General features: G+C 43.1%; 1 protein-coding gene across 2 annotated transcripts in view; it reads left to right on the top strand.

The window, feature by feature from the left end:
* Positions 1 to 26,825, top strand: part of DLGAP1 (DLG associated protein 1) — a 620,950-nt gene that overhangs the window by 438,744 nt on the left and 155,381 nt on the right. For both annotated transcript variants that reach the window (XM_078687476.1, XM_078687477.1), the window contains 2 exons: positions 5,854 to 6,221; positions 25,727 to 25,821. In XM_078687476.1, the coding sequence (XP_078543602.1) occupies positions 5,854 to 6,221; positions 25,727 to 25,821 (463 nt within the window). The remainder of the gene's footprint in view (positions 1 to 5,853; positions 6,222 to 25,726; positions 25,822 to 26,825) is intronic.

Here is a 26,825-nt window from a genome sequence, read left to right as displayed (position 1 = left end):
TAAGGATTGTTTTTGAGCAAGAAAGTAACTGTTCCCATGGAGTACCCGTTCCCCTAGAGATGTTTTTCTTACATGAAAAACTGGAATAATGTTGTGTCTGACTTGCAAGATACACATTTACACAACACAGAAGAATCTCACAGCTATTCTCAACTCCTGTAACATCACACAACTAGGGAAATATCAATTTAGTTGTACAGTGGTTCAAGCGCGCAACACCCATTGGGCTCACCGGGCTTCAGCCCCCCCCCCCCGTCGTGTGTGTCAGCCCGGGCTGACACAGCTCCGTGGCTGGCAACGTCTAATTGCACCCGCACCCGAGTACTTCACAGGTCTGTAAAATACCATTTAAATGTAAATGAGGCTTTTGTTATGTTTTCGCCGCTTCTTACAGCCACTCTGGTTACGGCTGGAAGAATTAGCCCCACCCAAACTCTTTTTCAGCCCCCCCCCCCGAAATTTGGCTCTAGTTGCCCGCCTGCAGTGGTATGAATTTACAGTGTCTAAGGGGTCGGACTGTTGCCAAAAGGCCAACCTCCTTCCACAGGGCACTTTCTTATGTTGCTGATGAGTATTCCGTTACTTAAGGAACAGGCATAAACTACCCAGTGACTTAAGGGATAGGCACAGGGCTAGACTGGGAACCAAAACCGGCCCTGGCAAAGTGCTCGGCCGGCCCCCAGGGGTAGGTTGGGGGTGCGACCGAGCTCTTTGCCGAGGTTGATTTTTGGCCGATTTTGTTACAGGGCCGACTTTGCAGCTATGCTGCAAAAACGGCCCTTTAACAAAAACGGCCCCTAGGGGTCCAAAACCAGCCCCCACCCTTGCGGCGCACCGGGGGATTGCCCGGTGCCCGCAACAGCCAGTCCGGCCCTGGATAGGCATATACTACAAAATATTTAACCTGAAAATTAAGTTTAACTCTTATGCAAATAATGTGTGTTTATGTATTCTACGCATGGGCTGGCGCCCATGTGAACATTTGTAGACTTCCTAGGCATTTGTGTAAAAAAGGTTCCTGGATACCAGATTCAAGGTATGCCTGGCCACTTTCTAAACTCAGGTGGAGAGCGTTGCTAGTGCATGGCAGCAGCACACATCTGGTTTCACAGTTCTCAATGGATATTTTCTACTTGTAGCACGTCCTGTGCGATAGAAAGATACACCAGGGTGTAAGCAAACTAGTGTTAGCTATTTCCAGGATTTTGTGTGTGTGTTATTTGTCTATTGCATTGCTCTTGTATAGTGCATCCTTTAAACTAAGTCACCTCCAGGTGTTTATAGCAGGCCACAATTGAGAGCTCTGGAGTTGAGGCTGAAGGCAGTGTACATTTCCTACAGTGTCTGTCAGTGGGTCAGAAAGGTGTTCAGAATTCATGGTCATCCATTCCTGGGTCTCTCTGGAGAGCGCACAGAGCAATGGTCAAGTATTCCAGTTGCAATTCTGATTCTGTGCAAATGTGTGTAAAGGAGGTGCACTGTTGTTAAAATATTGACCAGGCGAAGTACAGTAAAATGCAGTGCTTACAGGTGAGAGGGTGTAGTGCTTAAAATGGGCAGGTGTTGTCTGGTACGGAATACCTGCGCCTTTTTAATTTGAAAGGAAGTGTACCTACACTTCTCAGTACTGCTGCAATACGTTTAATGGGAGAGTACCAGCACTTCTCAGTAGCAAACATGTACCCTTAATAATGAGTACTTGAACTTCTACACTTCCATGTAAAGCGCTGAGTGGGTGTGTTGTGTATTTGGGGGGGGGGGGTTGGAGTGAAGGAGATGCAAAGAAGTGCATTCAGGAGAGAGTGGAAAACAGGGCTGAAGAGCAAAGAGATGAAGTGTAAGATCTGCAAATGGACGATATGTAGAGAGAAAAAGGACGTACATCTCTAACATAGAGTGAATATATCTGGAGTGACTGAGACACTCTGAAGACCACTACCCCTTCCACTGGCCCAGTAGTGTTTAATTCAAGTCTCATAATTTCTGACTTGACACATTTTAAAGTTTATAACTAAATTGTTATTACTCATTTATCTTCAATAACTAAACAACCACTGATATAGACAATAGTCTTAGCTGATTTTAGGTGTATGCCAGTTGTTGAGTCATATAGCAGGATACAATAACATAAATGTCAATGTGTGGTGAAGCAACTCGAAGGGTGTGGGTGAAGGAAGCAACACGAGGGGGAACAAAGCAACCGGGGATGGAAGTAACACAGAAGGCACGGATGTGAAAAGCAACATGGGGGAAGCAACACAGGAGAGAAAAAGGAAGGTGGTGAGTGGGGGAAAAGAAGCACATGGGTACAGGGCGAAACATGGTGTAGGGACGAAGAAGTGTGTGAATGCAACTCTGGGGGTGAAGCACATTAGGGTGGCACAGCGCAGAGGAGGTCAGGTAAGAAGCACACAGGTGAGAGACTGCAACACGGAGCAAACCAGGGCAGGGAAGAGATGTATACAAGGGAAGCAGCTGGAAAGCATGCACTCTCATGGTGTACGTAACCAAAAAGAAAAAGTTCCTGAAAAGTAGGCAGCAGGCGGACACAAAAAAATGAGGCCAAGCTCCAAGGGAGGAACAAACAGAAGAAGAGAAAGAAAGCGCACACAAGCAGACAAATAAAAAGCGAGCAAGCGAAAGTAACAATAAAGCCGAGACAGTGTTAAACAATGGGCAGGCTCTACACCCACTGTAAGCTTACAATAGGTCTTTTTACAAATAGAGAGCTTGTGTGCTGACTGGTAGGTGAAACCTAAAAAGGACACCGTAGGACATCAAATTAAATGGTTGCACTGTAGTTTCTTCTGTATCAGTGTAAATGGGTATTTTCATATGCTTTAAAAGTAAAGGTGGAAAAGACAGGCTCTCCTTGTAATGTATATTACAATAAATTAGGCTACATTGGTCTTGAAGAGTCATCACTACACCATTGTTCTTAAAGAAACTTTACTTTAAAGTAGTCAATTTACTTTTTTATGCTATTCAATGTTTATAGAATTTTTGTTTAACATTAAGTAAATAAGTAGCAAGCAAATAGGAGTGACTGTAAAGCCAGCCAATGGTAAGCAATGGGTGGGCTCCAAGCCCACTGTAACATCACAATGGCTCACCCTCCACCTCTGGACCTCCCCCTACCTTCAGGAATTCAAAAAAGGGTCTGAAAACCTGGCTCTTTGACTGACTACACCCAGCAGCAGAAATCCCCAGCACCTGGATACCCTCCCGGGTAAAAAGCAGTGCAATACAAAGCCCATTTGATTGATTGAATAGGTTTCGCAAGCAGATACCTCACGCCGCGTGTCAGACAAGTTCTAAAAAGGAAAAAAGACAGCATTTTGCTCCATCATTATGACGTATGCATGTGCACGTGTCATGACGTAATGGCCGTTTTGACTTTTGGAACCAGTATGATGACAAATACGTGGGCATGTGCCAACATGTATGCAAAAGCATACATCAGGTTGAGGTGGCAATTTTGGCTTGTTTTCAAAATACTGTTCCAAAATTAAATGAATAAAATAAATAAAAGGTGCACAAAAGCGCATTTAAAGAAAGGATCTGCCTGGTAGTAACTTGCAGATTGGAGTGGGGTTATTAAAGAAAAATGCTGTGCGGGGCTGGGGTGGATGGAGGAAGCAGGAGGTGTGGTGGAGGTGGAAGAGCAATTTGGAGAAAATGGGGGCAAGCTTTTCAAGGAAGAAGCAGCATACACGGGAGAGTGGGAAGAGAGAGCGAGAACAGAGAGCGAGAACAAGAAAATACATGCACTCCCCAGTACATGAGTGCAGAATGAAAAATCAGTTTCCTGCATATTAACTCACCCAGTAAAAAAGGATGGTAAACAAAATATGTGTGGTAGGGATAAGCACATGAAGAGGAAAGAAAACCATTGAATAAGATAGAAAATTGACAAGAAAACGACCTAATGATCACAATAGAAGCTACCCACAGTCTGCTGTAAGTATTGGTACTGTATACAGGTCTTGTGACAACACACAGCGAAACATGTCTGTGGGTAAGATCTAAAAAGCAGTGTTACTTTGCATGTAATGATACAATCAATATCTGGTCAACAAAACATATTTGGGAACAGTAGACAAAGAGATCACATTTTCTAAGATTACATCACTTGTAATAACTGACTTGTCTACATAGACAGGAAAACCACAGCTCAATAGTAGTAGCTCAAACGTCCAGGATGCAAACTGTCTGATGTACTTGCAGCTATAATACATAGGGATTTGCTAAATTTCCCAAGAGTCTGATGTACACTTAATTAATTAGATAATGATACAACTGGGAGAACGCAGTAGATACATAACCGAACTGTAGAAGGTGCATACACCTACAGAGACTAAAATCATCCACAAGCCAGAAGAATGGAGGGGTGACTTGGAAGCACTGCTAGAAGACAGGCAATAATGCAGGCCTTGCAAATGGTGCACAATTTACATTCGGAGATTAGGACAATGTGTCCCTAATGCTCTACCAAAATGTCTTTCATTCAAGCACATGTGATGGTCATGCTAATACCTGATTTTTGGATACCAGGCATATCAGGATGTAAATTATACCCAACACCCTACTTGTATGGGCTGTACCTTACTCTAACTAAAAAGAGAGCAAAACATACAACCACGTTAAGATTGTTAGGTATGTCACTAGCAAAAAGACACACTGTGCTGTGTGGCGAAAGCACAAGGGTTTTACACCATGCCTGTGGACATTAGAAATGCAAATGTGAACAGTGGCAGAAAGTGGGTTGAGGAAATGTAGGTGTGAAACATGAGATAGTGATGCTGGTCTAAATATATGGGGTAGATCATTGAATATCTTTGGATTTTCTTAGGTTTTCTTGCCACCACAGATAGGGATCATGTATGAGACACACACCGTTATTGGCAGTTTTGCGTAAGTCCTTCAGGACAGTGTTTAATTTGAGCCTGTAGTTGCAGGTGGTGTCTGCACTTATTTTTGGAGACAGGCACTTCATTTTCCTCATCTTAGTTTGACCCATTACAAAAGAGAAAACATAGAAAAGGGGGAAAAGAGAAAGATTGGAAACAATGACTCAGGGAGAAAACGGGGATGAAAAACAACCTGCAAAAGTAGGCTAAAGGTGGACAGAGGGTCTGGCGGTGGGTGAAAGAGGTATGAGGTTAAATAAAGAATAGGCAGTTTGGTATTTGGCATCTCCGACATTCGATAGTGCCAGCCGTGGGGTTGTAAGAAAAACATTGGGCCTGGCACTTAATCTTTAACAAATTAGCACTGCTTCATGATATCGGAATGTTGCTTACTAACATGTAAGTAAGCCTCCTAGTTCATATACAATAATTAGTGCATATCAGAGCTATTTGTTTTGCATCATGCATTAGAGAATGGCAGTGAATTAGAATAATAATTAAGTGCATGCTCAATATACTTTGAGCAAGCTGGTTGACCGCACCTGATAGCATGTAGTTGCAATGTATGTACACTTAAAACACAGTAACATGTTTTGAAGCAAAAGAGTAATTGTAATAACGAAGCCAGTGTTGCTTTAAGGGACGTAGCTATGAATAGTGCAGCCGGTGCAGTGGGACCGAGGCTCAAGGGTGTGAGGGGCCCAGTGCACTTGAGCTTAGGATAGTTTTTACTACCCAAGCTGGGTTCGGGTAGCTAATTTTCTTGTTTGCATTAGTGTGCATGGCACCCTTGCTATGCCACTGGTCAATTTAGCAGAGTCTTACTTTTCAGTCCCCTCTTGTTCTTGCCTGGGTTTTGAGATTGTACCTTCTTTACCAATTGAATGTTCTCTACTGTAGTAACCACTGAACTCACCTAAATCTATCTTATTTCTCTGTGCAGTGTCATCTTGTATAACGACGTATAAGAAGACACCACCTCCGGTGCCGCCAAGAACCACGACCAAGCCATTCATTTCCATCACAGCCCAGAGCAGCACAGAGTCTGCACAGGATGCCTACATGGACGGGCACGGGCAGCGGGGCGACATCAACAGCCAGTCTGGACTCAGTAACTCCACGGAGAGCTTAGACAGTATGAAGGCCCTCACGGCCGCCATTGAGGCTGCAAACGCACAGATCCATGGACCCGCCAGCCAGCACATGGGCAGCAATACTTCCACAGTCAACTCCACCAGCACCATAGCCAGTGTTCTGTCAGAGGAGAGGAAAAAGAACCAATTCAGGAAAAACCTATCAATCGGAATACAGGTACGACAGATGGTGAGCAAATGAGGAACACCTGTTTTTTATCATGTGCTGAATTGTTTAAACAACGACTTGTTCCTCTGCTCAGAACCAATAAGAGTTAAGACACAGGCATAGCTTCCCTAATGCATGGTAAGACAGCAGCCTTGAAGTACCACCTATTGGCCATGCCAGTTAAGTGAGAAATGAACATAAAGGGGCAATTCGCAGACTAGTGGGACATGTAAAATTCAGATTTGTCATGAGCATAATTTGATTTCAGAGGGCTGGGCTAAGAATTGGCAGAGGGAGGTGTTACACAGTCCACAAATGCTTTTTAAATGGCTGAGATTTCCAGTGAAAACTTTAAAAATGTAATCCTGTTTTGGCACACATGAGCAACATGTATTTTCAGAAGCTGAAAATGACCCAAGGAGACATATGTCACAGCCCATCTTGTTTTTGGTTTAGTCTAATCTTGATCCTTACATTATGTTGAGTATTAAGGCGATTCACAAAACCATTTTTAGAAAAAGGTTCAAAATCTTCTCTTGTAGATTTCCTCATATGGCTTGAGTAGTTCTCAACTTTTCTAGTATTCACAAGATTCCCATTGAGTTCTCCTGAAAATATATGCTATAGGACTACTCCTCTGTAATTGGTCGGGCAGTCTGTCCACTAACTGTATCTATAGTATTTTTGCTTTTAATTTCGTTTCTCTGAATGGAAAATATTTTTCAACAGGAAAAATTCCCATTAGTCTCAGAATACTTTTGAGTGTCCCATTCCTGACCTGAAATCATAGCTGCTCCAACTTTCTTGAGTGAGTAATTTCCAAGTTTCTTGAGTGAGTAATTTTCAAGTGTTTCCAGGGTGGGAATGGAGAAGAGATATGTTTGTAAATACTCATCAACCTACGATCTTTTGGGTGGTTCATTCATTTTGCATAACCACCCATGGCATACTTATTTATGTCGGCATAAAAGCCAATATTCTGGCAGATTTATCACCAGGTACGTGAAACGTAACATCCTAAAATGTCACCTTTTCAGATTCTGTGAATTAGCATGTGCAATTTAAACTTGCAAAGGCCTTTCTGTACTGTGCATAGATGCACAAAATCCTTAATAAATCAATTTGGTGCTGCTCACTGTGAATGACGTACAAACTACCCAGCGACATGTGTCATCAAAGGGATTGAGGTGTATTAACACTGAATATTCATAGGCTCAAACAAAAAAAAACATTAACATGTTTTGAGCAGGAATGGAAAAAATAAATAAAACAAATTCATTAAAAAAAGTATATTCATTTTCTGGAAGCTGGCGAAAGGAAAGGCTAGATGACAAATTGTGAAATCACATTATTTACTTCCTGTCACAGGTACAAACCCTGCCTCTAGCCTAAAAGTTAATACAAATGGCACATCATTTTGTGCATAATTTACTTACTAAAAAAATTGACATCCAACCCAGAAAGTATGATCTTTTACCAGAACACAGAGCATAAATCTCTTCTACAGGATGTATTCAAGTAGGGATCTTAAAGACAGAATTTCTTTTAGTAAAGGGCCAGTTCCCTAACCTGTCTATGATTTTACAAATATGAACATAGTAAACTAAGTTTACTGATTGCTTCTATCAATATTGCGACATTTCCCCTGACTATATAATCTACAGCATGTGCTCAAAAATATTTTCTTCCTATCCTTAATGAATTTAATTCATAGTCATACACAGCATAAGTATAATCAGGTAGTCAGTTTCAACTGGCGACCAAGAAAGCGACACCAGTCACAATTTCAGAAATGAGCAACGAAACATGATCTAATACGACAACCATAGAAGGGATTTGGCAGTGACTGCTGGAAGATCAGGGTAAGTAATTGAGAATAACGTTTAAAGAAGCTTAGTAAGGAATGCGTTATAACGACTTGGGAATCTGTCTTGGACTCCACATGCAGATAAAGCAGCAGAGAGATTGACTAAGAGAAGGGACTAGTCCTAAAATGTAACACAGTTGGTTAGAGCCTACCTAGAGTGATGTTGAAGGAACAAAGTAAAAGTGGTGTTCTAGTTTCCTATTTCATTCAATTTTTGTAAAGTGATCGGTGTCAAGTTCCCGCTACTTCAAATTACTTTTGAGTGTCTGAAACACAAAGTGAGGCAGTCCAAGCAGATCATCCGGAATTTGGCCTCGCCCTTTCGAGCACGCTTCTTTGCGAATCTCCCCACAAATAGCCGGGTGAATACAAAAAGGGGAATTTAATACTAAGTTTTCCAATTTAGCTATCCCCTTCAAAACCTGCAAACATATTCATACATTCATTTTTTGTACACATATGTTTTATTGTTTTTCAAATAGGTCTAGCATTTGCATTAAATATACAGCTTTATCAATGACAGTATGAATTGCTGATGGCTTCGCAAATCATATTTGTGCATATTGTGCAAACTGTTTTGCAACATCATAGGGTTTGATAATACAGTGCTGATACGTATACATTAATTGCTGTTGATGAACATTGGCAGATGCTACTTTTGCATCTTGTTTTCGTAACAGAGCTAAACAGTTTTACGAGGCAACAGCCTACAACGTATACTTTGTGCATGGCTACCGATAAGACTGCAAACATATTCATATTACTAATTGGTCGAAAAATTCACACTAAACCTCTTTAAATGGGCTCTAAAGAACCGGGCCAGCTGATAGTGACAAGGAACTTCTAAGAAGGTTGTCTCAGGGTTTTTAGTACAGGTATCCGGACGGTAGCACGCAAGAGTGCTATGTGCTCATAGTTTAGAGATACAAAGTGAGGATAACAGTAATTTAGTTTCTTGGCTCTTTTGGGTGAAGATATGGCTAAATCCACCTGCCATTCCTCATTTATGATGTTGTTTCCCTCTTGACCGTAGCTAAAATGTGGTTGTTAGCAGTTATCGGTTGCAGTTGACCTCTTTTGGAGTTGCTCTGTGTGGTTTATTTTACCTGTGGTTTTTCCCTTTAAAGACACTGCGGCTGCAAATTAAAGCATCAAGATGATGTAGGGCTATGGCAAAGCGAATAGCAAAGAAATTCTACCTTTAGTAAAATCACTAACAATGGAGTCTGGGCGTAAGTCATCACTTAAGTTTAACCAGCTGAAAAGTTAATGAATTACCCCTGGCCACCATCACTAGACAGTGAAAGTCATTCATCAAATGAAAATGGATTTAGGACAATTGAAGCAGCAAGACACCACCACCCTCCTAATTGTTCTGGTTCTGTGCACACTTGTTGTTACTTAATACCCACTTTGGCTCTTGCTCTTCACAGTCCACTGTATCTGATGGCCATTATTACGAATATATGAGTCTATTGCTATCCCAAAAAATGCTACCATACTATTGCCTTTTTACCTGAAGCACAACTTCCTGTTGGTCTGCCATGCCTCACTATCATCCTTTGCTGCCACCTTCAATCATTAGTCCCAGACCCTCAAATGTTTTCTGACACGATTTAACTATTTCATTTCTGCTTCTCATGCACTTGCATTGCAAAATGTGCCCAGTGGATAGCAATGTCCTACTGAATTCGAGAACTAGTGTGGACAGAGGCCTATTTCTTGCAGATATTTTTTTGGTAGACGCGCCCCATACGGCGCTTTCACTTTAAAGTCGGCCACGCCCCTTTCTTTTAGACGAGCCGCGTCTAAAGAAAGGTGCGCTGCCGCTAATATAGTAAAACCGCAGCATGGGGGCACTTTTACAACAAAAAAAAGTATTTGTTTGTCAACTTGACAAACAGATGCTTTTTTTTGGTAACTTTAATAGTGGCTGCGCCCTTTTCTTTAGACGCGGCTCGTCTAAAGAAAGGGGCGTTGCCGATATAAACGTAAAAGCGAGGCATAGGGGCTTTAATAAAAATTGCATTTGCAATGTAATAGGTCTTGCATTTATGAGAGTTTAAGCTATTGGCATTGTCATTTACAATGCCAATACAGGCCCGGTTCTAGAGGGTGGGCCGGGTGGGCCAGGCCCACCCAAACATGAGCCTGGCCCACCCAAACATGAGCCTTGGCCCTCGCAGTGAATATGCCACCGATGTACAGCAACAATAAAAACTGTTCAGATAACTTGTCATTTACGATCCTGCTGCAGAGCAACCATTTATCTGTTGGCAGATTTTAAATACAAATAAACTGAATTTCACAGGAATAGCTCAGTGGGTTACTACCTCTGTCACAGATATCATTGTGTCACTTGCAGTTCAGAAGTTACTATCCTAACATAGGACAGTGACCTATGAACTGTCATCAAAGAGCTGCATACAAACTTCGCTTTTTTGTGTTGTGATATAGTTAGAACTGCTCTATTCTTTCATTATTCTAATGTTACTAAAAAGAGTTTGTTTGGGAAGTTATACATTTTCATCATTAAAGCCAACCCCCAACCACTGGAGTACTTTTTAAATCCTGAGTTTGTGCTTCTCCAGACCAAACCCCCGTAAAATATATTGCCCACCAGTATGGATAAAGTGATTTCTACACCTTGTAATCCTCATTGGCTTATGCGACATTCCCCGTAAACTGATTTAGTGTCTCTGTATAATGTGTGCTGTTATGTAAAGTACTGTGACACCCTACACTCATATGAGTAGCGCTATGCAACGAATGGACTGGATATGAGAGAGGGGCAACGGAGAGATGAGGGGCACTAGTGGAGGGTGGCAGTGAGGAAATCCCAGGAAGAGGACATGGGGTGGGGGGGAGCTACGGAGAGATGAAGGGTGCGGGTGGCAGTGAGGGAGTCAGAGGAAGAGGTCACGGGTGGGGGGACTACAGAGGGATGAGGGGCACTAGTGGGGGATGGCAGTGAGGGAATCTGAGGAGGAGGTCACAGGGTGGATTGGTACTATAGTGAAATGAGGTGCACTATTCGAGGATGGCAGTGAGGGAAGCCGAGGAGGAGGTTATGGGGTGGGGGTGGAACTACAGAGAGATGAGGGGCTCTAGTGAAGGGTGGCAGTGAGGGAGTCCGAGGAGGAGGTTATGGGGTGGGGGTGGAACTACAGAGAGATATGGGGCACTAGTGAAGGGTGGCAGCGAGGGAGTCCGAGGAGGAGGCCATGGGGTGGGCGGCTATGGAGAAATGAGGGACACTAGTGGAGGGTGCCAGTGAGGGAAGCTGAGGAGGAGGTCCTGGGGTGGGGGGGAACTACAGAGAGATGAGGGGCACTAGTGGAGGGTGGCAGTGAGGGAATCTGAGGAGGAGGTCATGGGGTGGGGGGAACTACAGAGAGATAAGGGGCGCTGGTGGAGGGTGGCAGTGAGGGAATCTGAGGTGGAGGTCATGGGGTGGGGGGAACTACAGAGAGATTAAGGGTGCTGGTGGAGAGAGCAGTGAGGGAATTTGAGGAGGAGGTCAAGGGGGAGCTACGGAGAGATGAGGGGCACTGGTTGAGGGTGGTAGTTGGGGAATCTGAGGAGGAGGTCATGGGGTGGGGGAACTACATAGAGATTAAGGGTGCTGGTGGAGGGAGCAGTGAGGGAATTTGAGGAGGAGGTCATGGGGTGGGGGAGCTACGGAGAGATGAGGGGCACTGGTGGAGGGTGGTAGTTAGGGAATCTGAGGAGGAGGTCATGGGGTGGGGGGAACTACAGAGAGATTAAGGGTGCTGGTGGAGGGAGCAGTGAGGGAATTTGAGGAGGAGGTCAAGGGGGAGCTACGGAGAGATGAGGGGCACTGGTGGAGGGTGGTAGTTAGGGAGTCTGAGGAGGAGGCCATGAGGGGGAGTGGCAATGAAGAGATGAAAGGCTCTGTTGGAGGGTGGTTGTTAAGCTATCCACAGAGAAGGAGGTCAAAAAAGAGGACAAAAAAACTTTTGCACCAGCACTAAAGCGGCCCTGTCATGGCCTTTCTGTTTTTGTTTATTTAATTAACAGTCAGGTGATTAGGGCAAATGTGGAGCATACTTTAACATGCATGCTAATTACATTTACTGCTATATTCAATGTTTCAAGTTTGAAGATAATTTTACTCTTGTTTTTTACTGAGAATAATGAAAGTGGAACTGAATGGTGGCTGATTTGGGGCTGGGGCCCAAGGTCAGCTGTGAGATAAAGTGTAATGGAGAGGGGTGGTAGAAAAGTGGATAATCAAGCCTGTAAGGGAGTGCGCTGCAGAGTCAGGGGTCAGGTGGAGGTAGTAATAAAAAGGGTTTTTCCCTGAAGGCTCACACAGAGGGAGCCATAGTAGAGTCACTTGCTAGATACTCCCACCTTAGAAACCTCCTGTTCCCATCGAAGGGACATTACATTACATGAAAGAAAAGCACTTTTTGAGAGTGATAACATTTAGAAAGAGACTTGGAAGAGAGGGCGTTTTACTGTACCTTGTAAGTCTAAGAAGAGATAAAAGGAGGGTCCAGAAGCAGGCCTGGCTAGATATATAAGCGATAAATCGGGCCAGCAGTGGCCCACCCGAAAGTACCCTTGGCCCACCCAAACAAAAATTCCTGGAGCCGGGCCTGTGCCAATAGCGCAAGCTCTCGTAAATGTGAGCCCTTTTGCATCGCAAATGCCTTTTTTTTGTCGGCACGGGGAGAGTAAGTGATTTGGCCAGAATCACAGGATTAAGCCGAAGCAAAGGAAAAACGGTGGTAACAATTACGTTATTTAAAACTGTTATCACCTCTAACATACACAGCTTATATTTCTTTCTACAATCTCCCGTATTATCTTTCTGTTAATTGGCAACTAACCTTCAGAATGCACGCTTTGCTAAAAATGACAATTACATTTTAGAGCACATGACTTTTTAAAGGTTACCTTTTAGCTATGCTACACAGCCACGCTGCTGTATAACATGGCTGCAACCCACTGGCAAAGCCAATAGCTCTTGTAAAGGTGAGCCCTCCTGGCTTTGCCAATGCTTGTTTTACTGCAAGCTACTGTTAACATGCCAGCCGAACCAAATGCCTCCTTCTTAACCTGGCCAACCACTTGAGGGCCCCAATTTGCCCTTTGCTGTAACCACTCTGCAGTGCTTCTGTTAGTGATGCTCTACTGAACAAATACACAAAAAATGTATTCACCGGGCACTGAGCCCAGAATGGGCAGGAATGCAATGACGTATTGCCTCTTGCATGCCCACTCCGAGGATAGGAATGCACCGTGCCCCAGTACACCATTCACTAATATTAAGTACACATGATTTAATACGCAGATAACTGAACAAACACGCACATAACTTTGAAAAACAATGCTAAATACATGTCAAATTTACTGAAGTTCTGAAGTTGTTGAGGGTGTCCGTCCAGCCAACTCTTGTAATTTTACCAAATGCATAAATTTAGTAGGCAAATATCTTTTTGAGGTCTGGCCTAGGCACAGCTTTTGCTGTGTTCCCTGTGTCATGTAATAAGAACAAACGTCATCAATAAAAAATAAATGGATTCTGCATCATCTGTCTTCAATCACTGGTCATCCACATTTTGCTTCAGCCTAACACAGCTTACAGCATGGGGCAGCGGGTCAGCCTACTTCAGCCATTGGCTCTCATGCACTGTGTGTGATGGCAATTTGTCTGCTCCATACCTGCCAGCATACACGGTGCCACCGTATCACACAATATCAGCTCTCTTCACACGATCTCCTGCTGAAGAGCCGCTATCACACGGTGGTAAGGGGGTAAGTTGTCCACCCCTCCAAAGGCCGCGTTTCCAGCTCCTGTGTGGAGGCTCTTCATAGCCAAAGGCCATCATAGTAATTTGAAATCATCACAGTACTTATCAGCAAAAATACCATTAGCAAGAGTACCAGATTGGACATATCTGTGGATTCTCAGGCCACTTTTATTCAACATTATCATGTTTCGAACCACTATCAATCAATGTAGTGAACATTTTTATAGTAACAATAAAATTAGGTTCCCTGCTGGAACCCTACCCCACATCATGCTGGCGGAGGACACATCAGCACCTTTGATCCCAGATCTGCGTAATCTGTCTGTTAGCGCCAGAGTTTTGCCCCAACGGTGGCAAAATGCTCAAATTCTTCCAGTTTTAAAGGAACCTTAAGCGGGTCCTTTTGAATTGTCGAATCATACGCCCATTTCGACGTTGCCTTTTGTTTAAAAAATGTTGAAAAAAATATTGACAGACAATTTAAAAGGCATTTGGAGGTCAATAGGGTGCTTCAAAAAACACAAGTGGGTTCCAGACCACTTCACTGCACCGAATGCACCCTAGTATCAGTTCTGGGTAACATTCAGATGTTACTGGATGGAGGAAGTGGTGCAGCGCTGATCCTGTTGGATCTTAACTCTGCGTTCGATAGTCTCTCTCGTATTATTTTGATTTGAAGACTACAGATGTCACCACACGAAAAAAACGTTTGAGCTATCACTCATATCTTATGCTGATCACACCCAAATTGTTGTTTCTGCAGTTAACTAATCTAGAGCAGCTTCAAACTTGCAGGATTGCGTGACCTCAGTGATGAAATATATGGGCGCTAATGACCTAAAGGTGAAATAGGGATAAGACAGAGGTGTTTTGTTTTGGCCAACTGACAATTACCTGTTTTCCGAATTGGTAGCCTTCCGAATTAGGGGATTCTCCTATACCAGTTGTAGAAGTTCAAAACCTTGGTGTGACGATCAACAAAAACCTCGACATGGATAAGCAAATAAACAAATACTTAGAGTCCTATTATTTCTATTTAAGGATGCTGTTTAAAGTATTTTCCTTGCTACCTAAACAAACTCACAGAAAGGTAGTCGAAGCTACTATTTTATCATGATAGGACTAATGCTCTGTATTTAGGGCTAACGAATAAGGCTAGAGCTCGACTGCAGAGAGCTAAAAATTAGGCTGCTAGACTACTGTCTGATGGAAAACGGTATGAGCTTGCTCTCGCAATATTGAAACTCTGCACTTGTTCACTATTAGTAAACTATATTTTTTTTAAGTTGCATGAATGTCCTATCAAGCCTACTACAAGCGGAGCCCTGAAATTTCAGACCTGTTGCCCGCACCATTTTGTTGTGTTTGTCCAATCCCTGGTGCCCATCTTCTTTATCATCCTCATAATTAAATGACTTGTATCCTTCCCCTTCTTACAGTCGGGGAACTTTTTTTCATTTTCTTTCACCTCTCCACGTGAGTGCCTGCCCTTACTTGCTACCTCCCTTGTCTGTTGCTTCCCCACTAGAATCTCCCTCCTACTCTCTCTCTGTTGCCCCTGCTCCTCACCAGATCATCTGCTGTTTCCCCTGCCCTTCCCCACAAAGTTCTTTTTTGCCTGTTTTTGTTTTTACTCCCTTCCCAACCAGATCCTCCATTACTCCCCCAATCCCTGTCGTTCTTCATCACTTACTTCACCCTCCACCCAGTCCATCATTGCTCCCCTGCCTACCTCATTCTTTAAAAAAAAAACTTTCTGGTAGGGCCCAGCTGGGCCACTCCTCTCTTACAAAATGCTCTTTGGCACACATTTTCATATCTTTCAAATTGTTGCTCCATAGATGGGAGCCTTACATTTTGGAAAAGTATGTTAAAAAACGAATATTCATGATACACGTGCATGTAAGCGTGGTGATGCTGGAGCCACCACTGTATTAGGATCTATACATACGCATGCACAGGTATGCATCCTCATCTTTTTTTGTTGTTGTTGATGCCCCTTTCTTTCTTTCTGCCCATGCTGAACATCATCGACAAAGCCAAAAGGCAGACCAATTGGCTTTGCCAAAGCTTGTTTATTTTCTTCAGTCATCATTGTGTCTTTAAACTAGTTGTTCAGGTTACAGTTCTTCACATGTTCATGAAAACTAAAAATAGTTTCCATGCCTGTTATAAGTACACCTGACTTCTAGGAAGCACCAGTAGTACTCTATTAAAAGCATACACATTTTCTTTTTTACATTTAGATTTTTATTGCAGGTATCTGGATTCCACATTAAGAAGGCGTCATGCTTTCTTTGCTTTTGTTTTTGTGGCATTATAATAAAAAAAAATCTACTGCACCAGCTTTTCAGTGTCAGACCTTTTGGAATTGCCAATGATTGTCTTCCATATGATCACTTTTACCAGAATGCAGCAACAAATAGAATAATGCACAGCTAGTGTAATAAAGTTTATTTGTATCTATACTTTGAAATTGTTATTTTTATATAATGAATTATAAATGTATCTTTACTTCATGACTGATGTTGGCCATATGGTAGCTTTCAATATAGCCAACCTCGCATGTAGGTGGCTGTCCAGAACTGCCAAATCTGTTTGACGACATTTGAATTATTTACTTTTAGAAGCATATTAGCACCATGGACCATGGAATGTACAAAGGGGAGATAGTCATTGGTGATCTGCAAGCAATGATGACCCGTCTAATATGACACTTCATTTTTCCACAAAAACCACTTATTTTTAATCAGTTTAATGTAGAGTTTATGGAGAAGTCTCTGACTCGATCTCCAGTCTACAATGTTGAAAAAAGACATGTTTTCATCATTCATTGCAATAGCTGAGAATGACACAATGCAAAGGGAGACACTGTAATAGCTTGTGCTCTGGCTCTGCTTAAAGAATTACTTTGAGATTGTATTTGTACTTATATAGCAAATTCCTGCTCCTTGCAAAGACCAAAGCGCTTTCTTGACTGTCAAGGAGCTACTCCATGTATGTCATTCACATAGCACTTCAAGGCCTTTAGCACTCAGATTTGCTTCAGAATTCCAGTCTCCCATTGGGTGTATGTTTGAGAGGGTGTTGGGTGTAGTTTGTCCTAGGTGGGAGTGGTCTGGATGCAGTGTACAAGGCTCACAATGATAGATGGGGCGCCTTCCATTCTGCTGCTGTTTCATGCCAGTGTTCCAGTTCAGTCTTTTCTTTCAATAGAACATTGCTTAGTCTATCCTGGATCCCAGAGGGTACTGTCATCCATGGCACTGATTGGTTATAAAGGTATAGGGGCACACCTATGTACTAACTTGGGGCTCGTTTGAGGAGAGTGAGCAAGAAACATCTATGCTTGACAGTGGTTTTACTTTACTACTTATAATTTCTTTCCTTAGATATAGCATGCAACTCGCCAGAAATAGCGCTTCAACACCCCATCAGGAGTAACAAGCACTATATAAATGAAAACCTTTTCCCCTCTTCTAACCCTCCGCTATCCTTCTGAATCCAAATAATTGACTAACCTAGCGAAAATCCCACTGCACACAACAACAAGCATTTACAATGCAATGGTTTCGCCTTTGCAAAAGTTAGAGCTATTGGCATTGTAAATGACAACATTTTTATTTATGTGTTGGTTTTGAAAACAGATAAATAAATGGCATTGTCATTTACAATGCCAATAGCGGGGGCATCATGCTGAAAGAAATAACATCACCCATCACTGCTGTGCAACCAACAGTCAAACCAGCAGAGTCCAGAAATAAGCCAAATGTAATGAGTGGAGTCGAGGATGAGACAACACCATGAACCCTATGGTGAGGCATCACAAAGCACTAGGTGACAGCCAACGGTAACAGATCTTGATTTCCAAAAATACACCAAATCACTTTAGGATTAGGGCCCAATTAAAATCAGGAGCCAAGTGTAAAGATCAGCAGCTTGTGATGGTCATGTTCTGCTCGGGCGTCAGCATATCTCCTTTCTTTTGAGGCTGAATTTTGAAACCAGAATCCATCAATGTCTACAAAGTGAAAGGGCTGATGGAGCCCCCCCACATGAAATATTACGACCCTGGCTAGCCACATGTGACCAGAAAAAATAAAACAAGAGCATGTCTGATGCAGCTGCACATTTGAGCCTTAAATATTGGCTACAGTGACATCCTGGGCATCGGTTGGACAAACCCAATACGTAGTGCAGTCTTGAAATACAGCAGTGGCACCAAAGAGCGCTAAGAAAAGAAAGCCATAATGAGTAGGGTCACAGCACCCCATATATGAGTGGTGAAATCTGGCCACTTTTGTGAAGGTGGGAAAGGGAGCACGAAGACAGCAAGGCAACATGAAAGCAGATGACTACTTATGTGGATCAGACACTGAAACAAGATCCTAGGTACTCGCAAAAACATCCAGAAGGAAGTAAAAAACCAAAAACTGGGAAGTACAAGTAGGAGTGACTAGGTGAAAAACTTCAACAATGCATGTTGTAAAGTGTGGAAAAATAGTACAGAAAAGAAGAACACGCCAGTGGTGAGCATTTGGGGTTAAAACAATGTTTATGAACTACTGCTGTCCTCTTGTAGGCATTGGGTTAAGCAACTGTTATTGCTACGACAGAGTCAATTACCACAATACAATTTAGACAGGGAAATTGAAGAACGGACAGCCTGCCTGCAGAGAGTGCCCAACTATGTTGGCCTCTTTTAAAGAAGTTAACGGAACTTGTAACAACCCTTCCATGAGACAAGAAACTCCTTTCAACAGAACAGTTTGTGTGGTGTGTGTCGACTCAGCTAATCGGCCTGCATGGGCAATGAGACAAACAGTCGCTCAGTGCTATGTAAGCGCCATGCCTCAATCCTGACCTACAGCTGCAATATAAATCAGATTGACTTCATACGTAGTTTTATGGATAGTTTTTTGTTGTCAGCCAACGCAACAAGAAGGGGTTATTAGCTCCTGAGCATACAACGTCTGCAATCGATTGTGCATGACATTTCCCTCTAATGAGTAGAATAGTCAAGAGGGTAAAAGGCGAACTTGTAGTAAGTCTAAAACTCACTGGAACATATCCGGGTCGCTGAGTATATCTACTGAGAGGGACTCGACGGGGACTCTCAAAGCACCCCTACACTTTCAAAACAAGATGCTTTTAAGTATTCGATGGAACATGCACGGTGGATTACCCGTACCTGTTAATTTCTAAAGCCTCCGAATACATGGAACCGGACTTTTTATTTGGAATTTATGCAAACTGTACGACAGATGAGACAGACAGGCCAACAACATTAGCCGTAACAAATGTTCAGTCCTGTTCAGCACAGCTCCATGTTAATTTCAGCTTTTGGCCTGGTGCAGGTTTTACGTATTTGCCACAGTAAACTTGGTTAGTGTGGCAATTGGGGGCCTCTAGACATACGTACAGGAGCACCAGCAAACACCGCCAATGTATTATTATTATATATGATTGTATTTATTATATTATATATTATCAATTGCCAAGCCGCACTGGTAAAGATGAAAAGCTAAAGAGTGTATGCTTTGGCGGAGGGCTCTCTTCGAGGTGCCCCAAACCTTCGATTGCTCACAGCCATCGCCTATCACTGGAATAGGACGCAGGTGCAGTACATACTTTCAAGGCACACGTCTCTGTGACTTGCACTCTGATGGCTGAACCCCATTTGAAAGATTGGCTTTGAGGGCCGAGACGTTCTCTCTCAGTGCAGCGAAAAAAGAAATATCACTAGGAAAAAAACACATTACTGTTTCCACTGCATTTCAGACGCTTTGATGAACCAGTATTAACATGCAGCTCACGCATTCTTCAAGGTGACTGCAAAACACATCGCGTTTGCCGCCGGAAGAATAGCAGTCGCAAGAGCAACGTTCGCTAAAAAGGAAAAAAAATAAGGCATGTGCCTCGAAACACTGGCGGAGGGCTTGAAATGCAAGTATGCAATGGTTCAAACCGTCACACAATTAAACAAGCACCTACGGGGGCACACGGACAGCGGGAGGGGGGCGGGAAGATGAACAGCGGGAGGGGGGCAGGACGGGCACACGGACAGCGGGAGGGGGGGCAGGAACGGGCACACGGACAGCAAGAGGGGGGGCGGGAACGGACAGCGGGACATCGCGCAACCCACCCCTACAAAGGACACTTCCGAAATGGTGGAAAACAAAGCTGTAAAAAAAAAAAAAAAAACCAACGCCCACCGCCGCATGACGATCGCAAGGGGGCGAGATGAGTAAAAATGTCCGGAACGCCCACGAATCTGCTCCGGCCATGACGGACAGATCTCTGTTCCAATGGCTAGCCTCCATTTATGGAGCTAGCTAATGGAACAGAGGGGCGGGACATTAGTACATATCTCTAGACATAAGATTTCGCTCTGCGCGAAAGCCTGCTTGCGCAGCTTTCGGCGAGGCGAAACCTAAAAAGTATAGCGAATTTGTATCCTGGTGGACACCTCAACATTCATTCACAGCTGTCAGAAAGAACCGCAATGTCTTTAGAAGTATAGGGTCTTCATTTAATTATCTTGGTAAACCCGCCGACATGTGTTTCGTCGCATCGGAATGTAAATTCCGCGACTCCTCAGGGCTGGGAAGGATACAAAGAAATGGCAATGGAATATACAGCAAGCAATATACAGCAAGAACAAATTCAAGAAAATTTACAGGTTGTACAGTGTGACATCGTTTCAAATGGTGCACACTTGACCCAAAACAAAGTGTAAGTAAGCTAGGGCCATGGAAAGTGGAAACCAAAAAGTGGACCTGAACGTGGTTATGGGAAAAGTAGAAAAAAGTGTGGCAATCATGCTGAAAAGAAGGAAGGGATCAAAATTGCGTAAAAGAATATACATGAGTACCAGAGAATAGCACTCAATATAAAAGATCAACAATATAATGTACCAAGTCCAGTACCGAAAAACACATAGTTGCCAAAAATCCATGCAGTGTGTGAAGTGAATTTAGGTTTCGAAACATGCTGGTGCTATAGGCAATGTTACTAATGTTGTCACAGTAAGTGATGTACTTCATACCTGTAGGGTTGAAAAGGCAAAATTGTAAGGTCTGAAACGGAAAGAAAGAAGGGAGGAAAACGGAACACAGATCAGAAAAAGAAAAGTAAACAGAAAGAAATATACAAAGCCCGTAAGACGAAAGAATAGAAGTGAAAAGAAAAGCGCTCACCTGCAGGGCTCGAGACCAGGTTGAGTTACAGTGGTCCGTGGTGTGGACACACGTCTCTATATGCAAACAAAGGAAAAGGAGAGGAGGGGGGAGGGACGAGGGATTGTTAAGCGTGAAAACAGAATTACGAGTTAGGGAAAACAAGGGGAAGTAAGTAAGTGAGCCAGAAATCTAACCAGAAAGAAGAAAACTCGGGTATGAGTAATCTGGCGTCTTAATCCAGTGTGGATGGGGTCAACGAAGGAGCATGGTTTGCCCTCAATGTAGATGTATAAAGCTGTGGGATTTAAAAAGAACAGGGGATCCCAAGAGTTCGTGAGAAATTAAAATTGAAACGACCGTACAGCCCTCCACTTGGTGAAAAGAGGGGACACATTGAACATGACTGTGGTATTTGCCCGTATAGTCAGCTCGTTTGTCGAGTAGTCCCGCAGGCTGATGAATTAAATGCTAGATGAGTGAGTGAACCCCCATATACTAGATGTCCCTAAAATAAATGTAAAGAGAAGAGCGTTGTCATTGTCGCTCTCATGCGGTGTACACTTTTTGAAATTACTGAAAACGAAGTCAGGAACATCATCAGGGCGAAGCAAAACTTACCCGGTACGGGGAGTTTGTGGTGCTGGCAGTCCTTTGGGTCGCCATGTTCCTGGTGTGGACACGTGACCCGCGACCCGGAAGCACTTATATAGTATTGCCGGTGCGTCAAAGACCCGGATGCGGGCAACTAGAGCGCGAATGCTTATGTACGTGTGAAAAGCTAAAATGGTCCTCTACGAAGCGTCCGGACTCTGATACATGTAGCTCGGGTGTAGGAGCTGGGTACGTATGTGCAGTGAAAAGTGTCCACGACATGTGGTCGTACGTCGTGGAACCCAAATCCGGAGGGGGGTCAATTGAGCCCCGTCTCAGTCCCTCATAAAAGTATTTGAAAAGAGTACCAGAAACAGAGTAAAAAAAGTTGAGAAGGGCAAGACTGTGAGAAAAGAGAACGTGATGTACATTGAGTGTATAGATCCGTGCAGGTGGAAATACGTATTGTTGTGCAAAAAGTGACATGCAGCGGCATTCAACGAAAACTCACGGTACATTTATGGAGTTTGTCCATAAGTAAAAAACAACTTTTGAAAACAACAGTTGTGTTGCCCAGAATCAGGACAACTAGAAAAGTAGGCATCCTTATAACAGTATACATAATTACAACAATGTAATAAATTGGAATCAAATGCCATGTGGCAAGACAACATGAAGCATGATAACTAAAATGGAAGACATCCTCATAAAAAAAGCAATATCATAGATTGAGCAACAAAAGGTAAATCTTGAACCCTCTTTCTTTAAACCTAATGCAATGTGCGCGATATGCATGTACTTATTGATCTCACCTATCAGTGAGGAAATTCAAGAGTCTTGTATGAAACGATCTAAGCATGAAGAGGGCAACTGCAAGAAACCTTTCAGTCTCTAAACATTGTGTACATATTCAGGAAAATAATAAACACAAAAACAAAAAAATAATTTAGTCTTTCAACATTATGAACATTTCAGGAAAAATACAATACCACAAACGACACACTCCTAGTGGGTATATGCGTCTATGTGCGCGCGAGTCTTTCTTTAAAAAGTAGTTTAGCATAATCTTCTATTAAGCTTAGACATAAGTTCTGGAATTCAGAAAAGGGCAATCTTTGTACAGTTTATCAAGAGTCTAGTCACCCAAAAAATATTGGAGCTCCTGGTCAAAATTTAGACCCAGTTCCACCGTACGGAGATGCATGATCCACATTGCTTCTAGGCATCTAAGCCTAAATTCCCTGTTGCCACCCCATACGTTGGATTGTAATTCCAAAGAAAGCAACTCTTTTATCCATGTTCTGTTCGTGGCATGCAGCCGCATGCAACGCAACAGGATATTTGGGATCTTGCTTGTGAATGGCCCTCATGTGCTCCGCTATTCTATCTTTAAGTGGTCGGATTGTGCTGCCCACATAGAACTTGCCACAGATACATTCAATAACATAGACCACGAATCTTGTTGTACAGTTGATATTGGTTCTAATTGTGTATAGGTCTCCTTTAGCACCATAAAATTGTTTCGTGCCGTGTTTGGCCCATCTGCACACAGAGCAGAAGCCACATTTATAGAAGCCCGGAGTCCGTGGTTTCAGCCAGGTGGTAGTCATGACACCCCGCAGAATTGTGGGGCTGAGTCTATTCTTCAAAGTTCTACCCCTCCTGAACATAATTTGTGGGTGCTCAGAAATGTGTTCCTGAATACTTTTGTCCGCTCGTAAAATGCCCCAATGTCTGGTGAAGCTTTTACGGATGCAATGATGTAGACCGGTAAAGTCAGTAATCATCCGTACTTGTGTGACATCTTGATGTGTTTTTACATGTGATTTGAGTGTGTCTGACCTCTTGACTTTCTTGAGTCTATGGGCGGCTTTCTGTAGTGTGTTCTCTGAATAACCTCTCCTCAAGAATCTATCTTTCATCTCTTTTAAGCCTCATGTTTGAGAACACATGGTACAGGCAGACAAAGGGTGTGGCCATGGGCTCAAAATTTTCCCCATCATTCGCGAATCTTTTCATGGGCTCTTTGGAAGCGGACATTTTACGAGCGGACAAAAGTATTCAGGAACACATTTCTGAGCACCCACAAATTGGCTTAGGGGGAGCCTGGATGCTTCCTGTTCTGGCTGGAAGAGACACGGAGAGACGATGGAGGAGAGACGCGGCGAGGAGGTACGTTTATTTTACTTTTTTATTTACCCACTCAAATGATCCACTAGCACTAACGCCCATTCACCGGTGGCTATACCAAACTTTGTGTGTGCTCCACCAAGCCCAGGGGCTCTCATCTGTAACTTGGTAGGGCTGTAAGCAGCTGGTAAAGCCCTTGGCAACAGGCTATAATGGTATATGAAGACTGCAGTTTAGCCGTGTGGTCAAAGTCTGACAGTGACTTGTCCAAGTATATTATCTAACCCATTGCACGGTTGCATCGTTCACATGTGCACTTTTCTTTACAGGAAGCACATTTTATGCACTGGCAAGTGTGTTTCATTACAAATGCAAAATTTAAGGCTCACAACAAATGTGTATTTTCTCACATTTTGCAATGCACATCAGCTGAATACTCTAACAACAACTGCATCATAAATCAGATAAACCACATTGGAATAGCATGAATGGGTTCAAATCCCATTAATAATATTCTGCTTTTCCTACGTTTTGTTTACATATATTTACTTGTAAAGCAAGCGCACAACAATTTCAGTGCTTCCTGGCACCAACAGCTGTGGTGGCATTTTGGTTACATTGGTGTGGGAGGCACATCACATCTACGTTACATTAGAAATATATTTTTCATAAAGACTACAAATATAAATCAAGAAAAAAGGGTAAACGACTCTGTTTCAGTATTGCTAATTTTCAGCTCTCTTTTCCTTGCCAACGCAAGGAAAGGAAGAAGTCTGCTTTTAGAACATTTCAGAAGGAACACACTTCATTGGGTTAGAGGTTTCGATGAAGCTGTACACCCTATTTATATACGTATTTGAATTATTTTGCTACCTGCAGCATTCCTGCAGTTAGCCTGTTGACTGCCTGGTGTTGTGATTCCTCCCTTGACAGAGCAACCAACCAACCACCCAACCACATCGCCAACAGCGAACGCCTGCGTCAGTTGGGAGCATAAGAATGACCACACATGAAGCCTTCTGTACCTTTTTTTATTTTATTTATTTAAAGGTTTTCTATAGCGCTGGCTAGACCCGGAGGTATCAGAGCGCTTTACATGAGTATCAGTTCATAGTTACAGGTCACATCGTTACAAAGGTTACACAGTTATTAGAGCATGGCAACATAGTTACTTGTAAGGTCAAGATAAACAATAAGCACAAATACGTAAGGGGAAAAGCAGGCAAGGGGAGAGATTCAGGGGAGGGGGGTAGGAGCAGGGGAAGTAGTCAGATAATGAAGGCGTGAAAGAGATGGGGAGGGTGAGAGACACCGCATGGAAAGAGGAGGTGAAGGGCAACGGGTTTGGTGAAGGTTTACTTGGAATGGTCTTCAAGTTGAAGGCCGTTCCAAGTAAATCTTCACCAAAGGCACATAATATTAATATTAATATTAATATTTTAAGTAGTTCTAAGAGAAAAGTATCCCCAATCACCTAAATCTACAATAGAACTGAGAATAGTACATACAAAATAAAAATTTGAAAACAAATATAAGGAAATAAAAAATTAGCACCTAATGTCAAATATTTGGCATAACCCTTCAACACTGAGTATTCGGCGCAGATAGAATTCTCACTTGCAGGCACTGCCAGGAGTGAATTGTAGCCTGTCAGGCTTGGGTGCCATGCGAAGGTAGAACTGCCTATTGTCATAGCAGCTTTTCCGAGGTACCTGCCTTTGAAGTAATCTCGTTGTTCCCTAATTGACCTCTAAACTGGAGGAGGAATTCAGTAGTGAAGAACCAGAGAACCTGAAATCCCCAATCCTTGAACAAGTTCTCCTAACTTGGCTCATCATGAAAACAGGATTTAAAGCTGAAACTGTGGTTTGCGTTGGTACAATGGGCCTTTGGCACCTGTAGAAGGTTATGGGCGCCGACTGCGTGATGTTGTTTCCTAATTCAATCTACTTCTTTTCTTAGGTGGACGATTCTGAAGACTCACCGAAAGCGGAAGAGAAACAACACCCCAACTACCGGTACCAGTCAGTGGGCATTCAAGTGGAGGAAGAGAGGGGGTGAGTACAGCTTTATTGCTACAAAGGCGCAGCTCACCACCAGGTCTAAAAGAAAACTTGACATTGCCAAGATAAAAATCAACAGTAGAATGGGGGCCTTGTGCCCTGCGGTGTTAAATGGTGAGGTGGAAAGAACATCTTTAAAATGAAACAAGAGGTGTGTTTTAAACACATCTCTAATAAAATGGTGTCAGTGCGGTGTACAAAAAAAAAACTCAACAGCTTATTACTCTCTGAACTAGTGACAAGGAAGATGTTCCAGGTAGGTAGTAGGTGGCCTTCTGTGAGATGTCAGAAACAAGAAATGAGATAGAAATGGGATGCAGCGGGAGAACGTTTTGAGGAATGAGTGTGGGTTGAAGGGTAGGAAAGGAGTCTTTTGGAGACAAAGGATAGGTGGAGGTCAGTGGAAGAAAAAAGTGGAAGGAAAAGGATGGGAACTGCAAACAAATGGGAAGAGATGGGGAAAGAAGAGCTGGAAATAGAAGTGGCGGAAGAAAATGAGTGAAAAAATATATATTCGAGTTGATGGTGGAAATATAATGAGAATACATTTTTTTTTCTTTTCCTGAAGCAGACAAAATTCCAATGCTTCTCCAGTGTTCCAAAAAAGTTCCATAGGGTAGGGGCTGCTGCGGAGAATGGTTGTATGATTGAGGCACGCATGGCAAAACGACGCGTGCCTCTACCACTCAGCCTGATCCACAAATGCGTCTTAACTACGCATTCCTTGACCACGCATGCCTTTGCCAAGCAATTTCGTGGTAAATGCATGAATAGTAAAGGGGCATGGTTGGCTACGGTCACCACTACTCCAACCCTTCTTCCCCCGCCCTAAGCTACAAACACCCTACCTGCCCCACTGCCCTGAGTCCCAAAAACCTTACCTGAAAACTACTCATTCCCCTCCCCATGCCCTGCCATCCCAAGCGCTGTCCCTAACCCTTAACATACACTACCTCGACCCTCTCCCACGCTATCCCAAAAACTACCCCAACCCCTTC

This window comes from Lissotriton helveticus, chromosome 4_1 (genome assembly GCF_964261635.1).
Source record: "Lissotriton helveticus chromosome 4_1, aLisHel1.1, whole genome shotgun sequence".
Lineage (NCBI taxonomy): Eukaryota > Metazoa > Chordata > Amphibia > Caudata > Salamandridae > Lissotriton > Lissotriton helveticus.
This window is presented reverse-complemented; position numbering and strand designations above follow the sequence as displayed.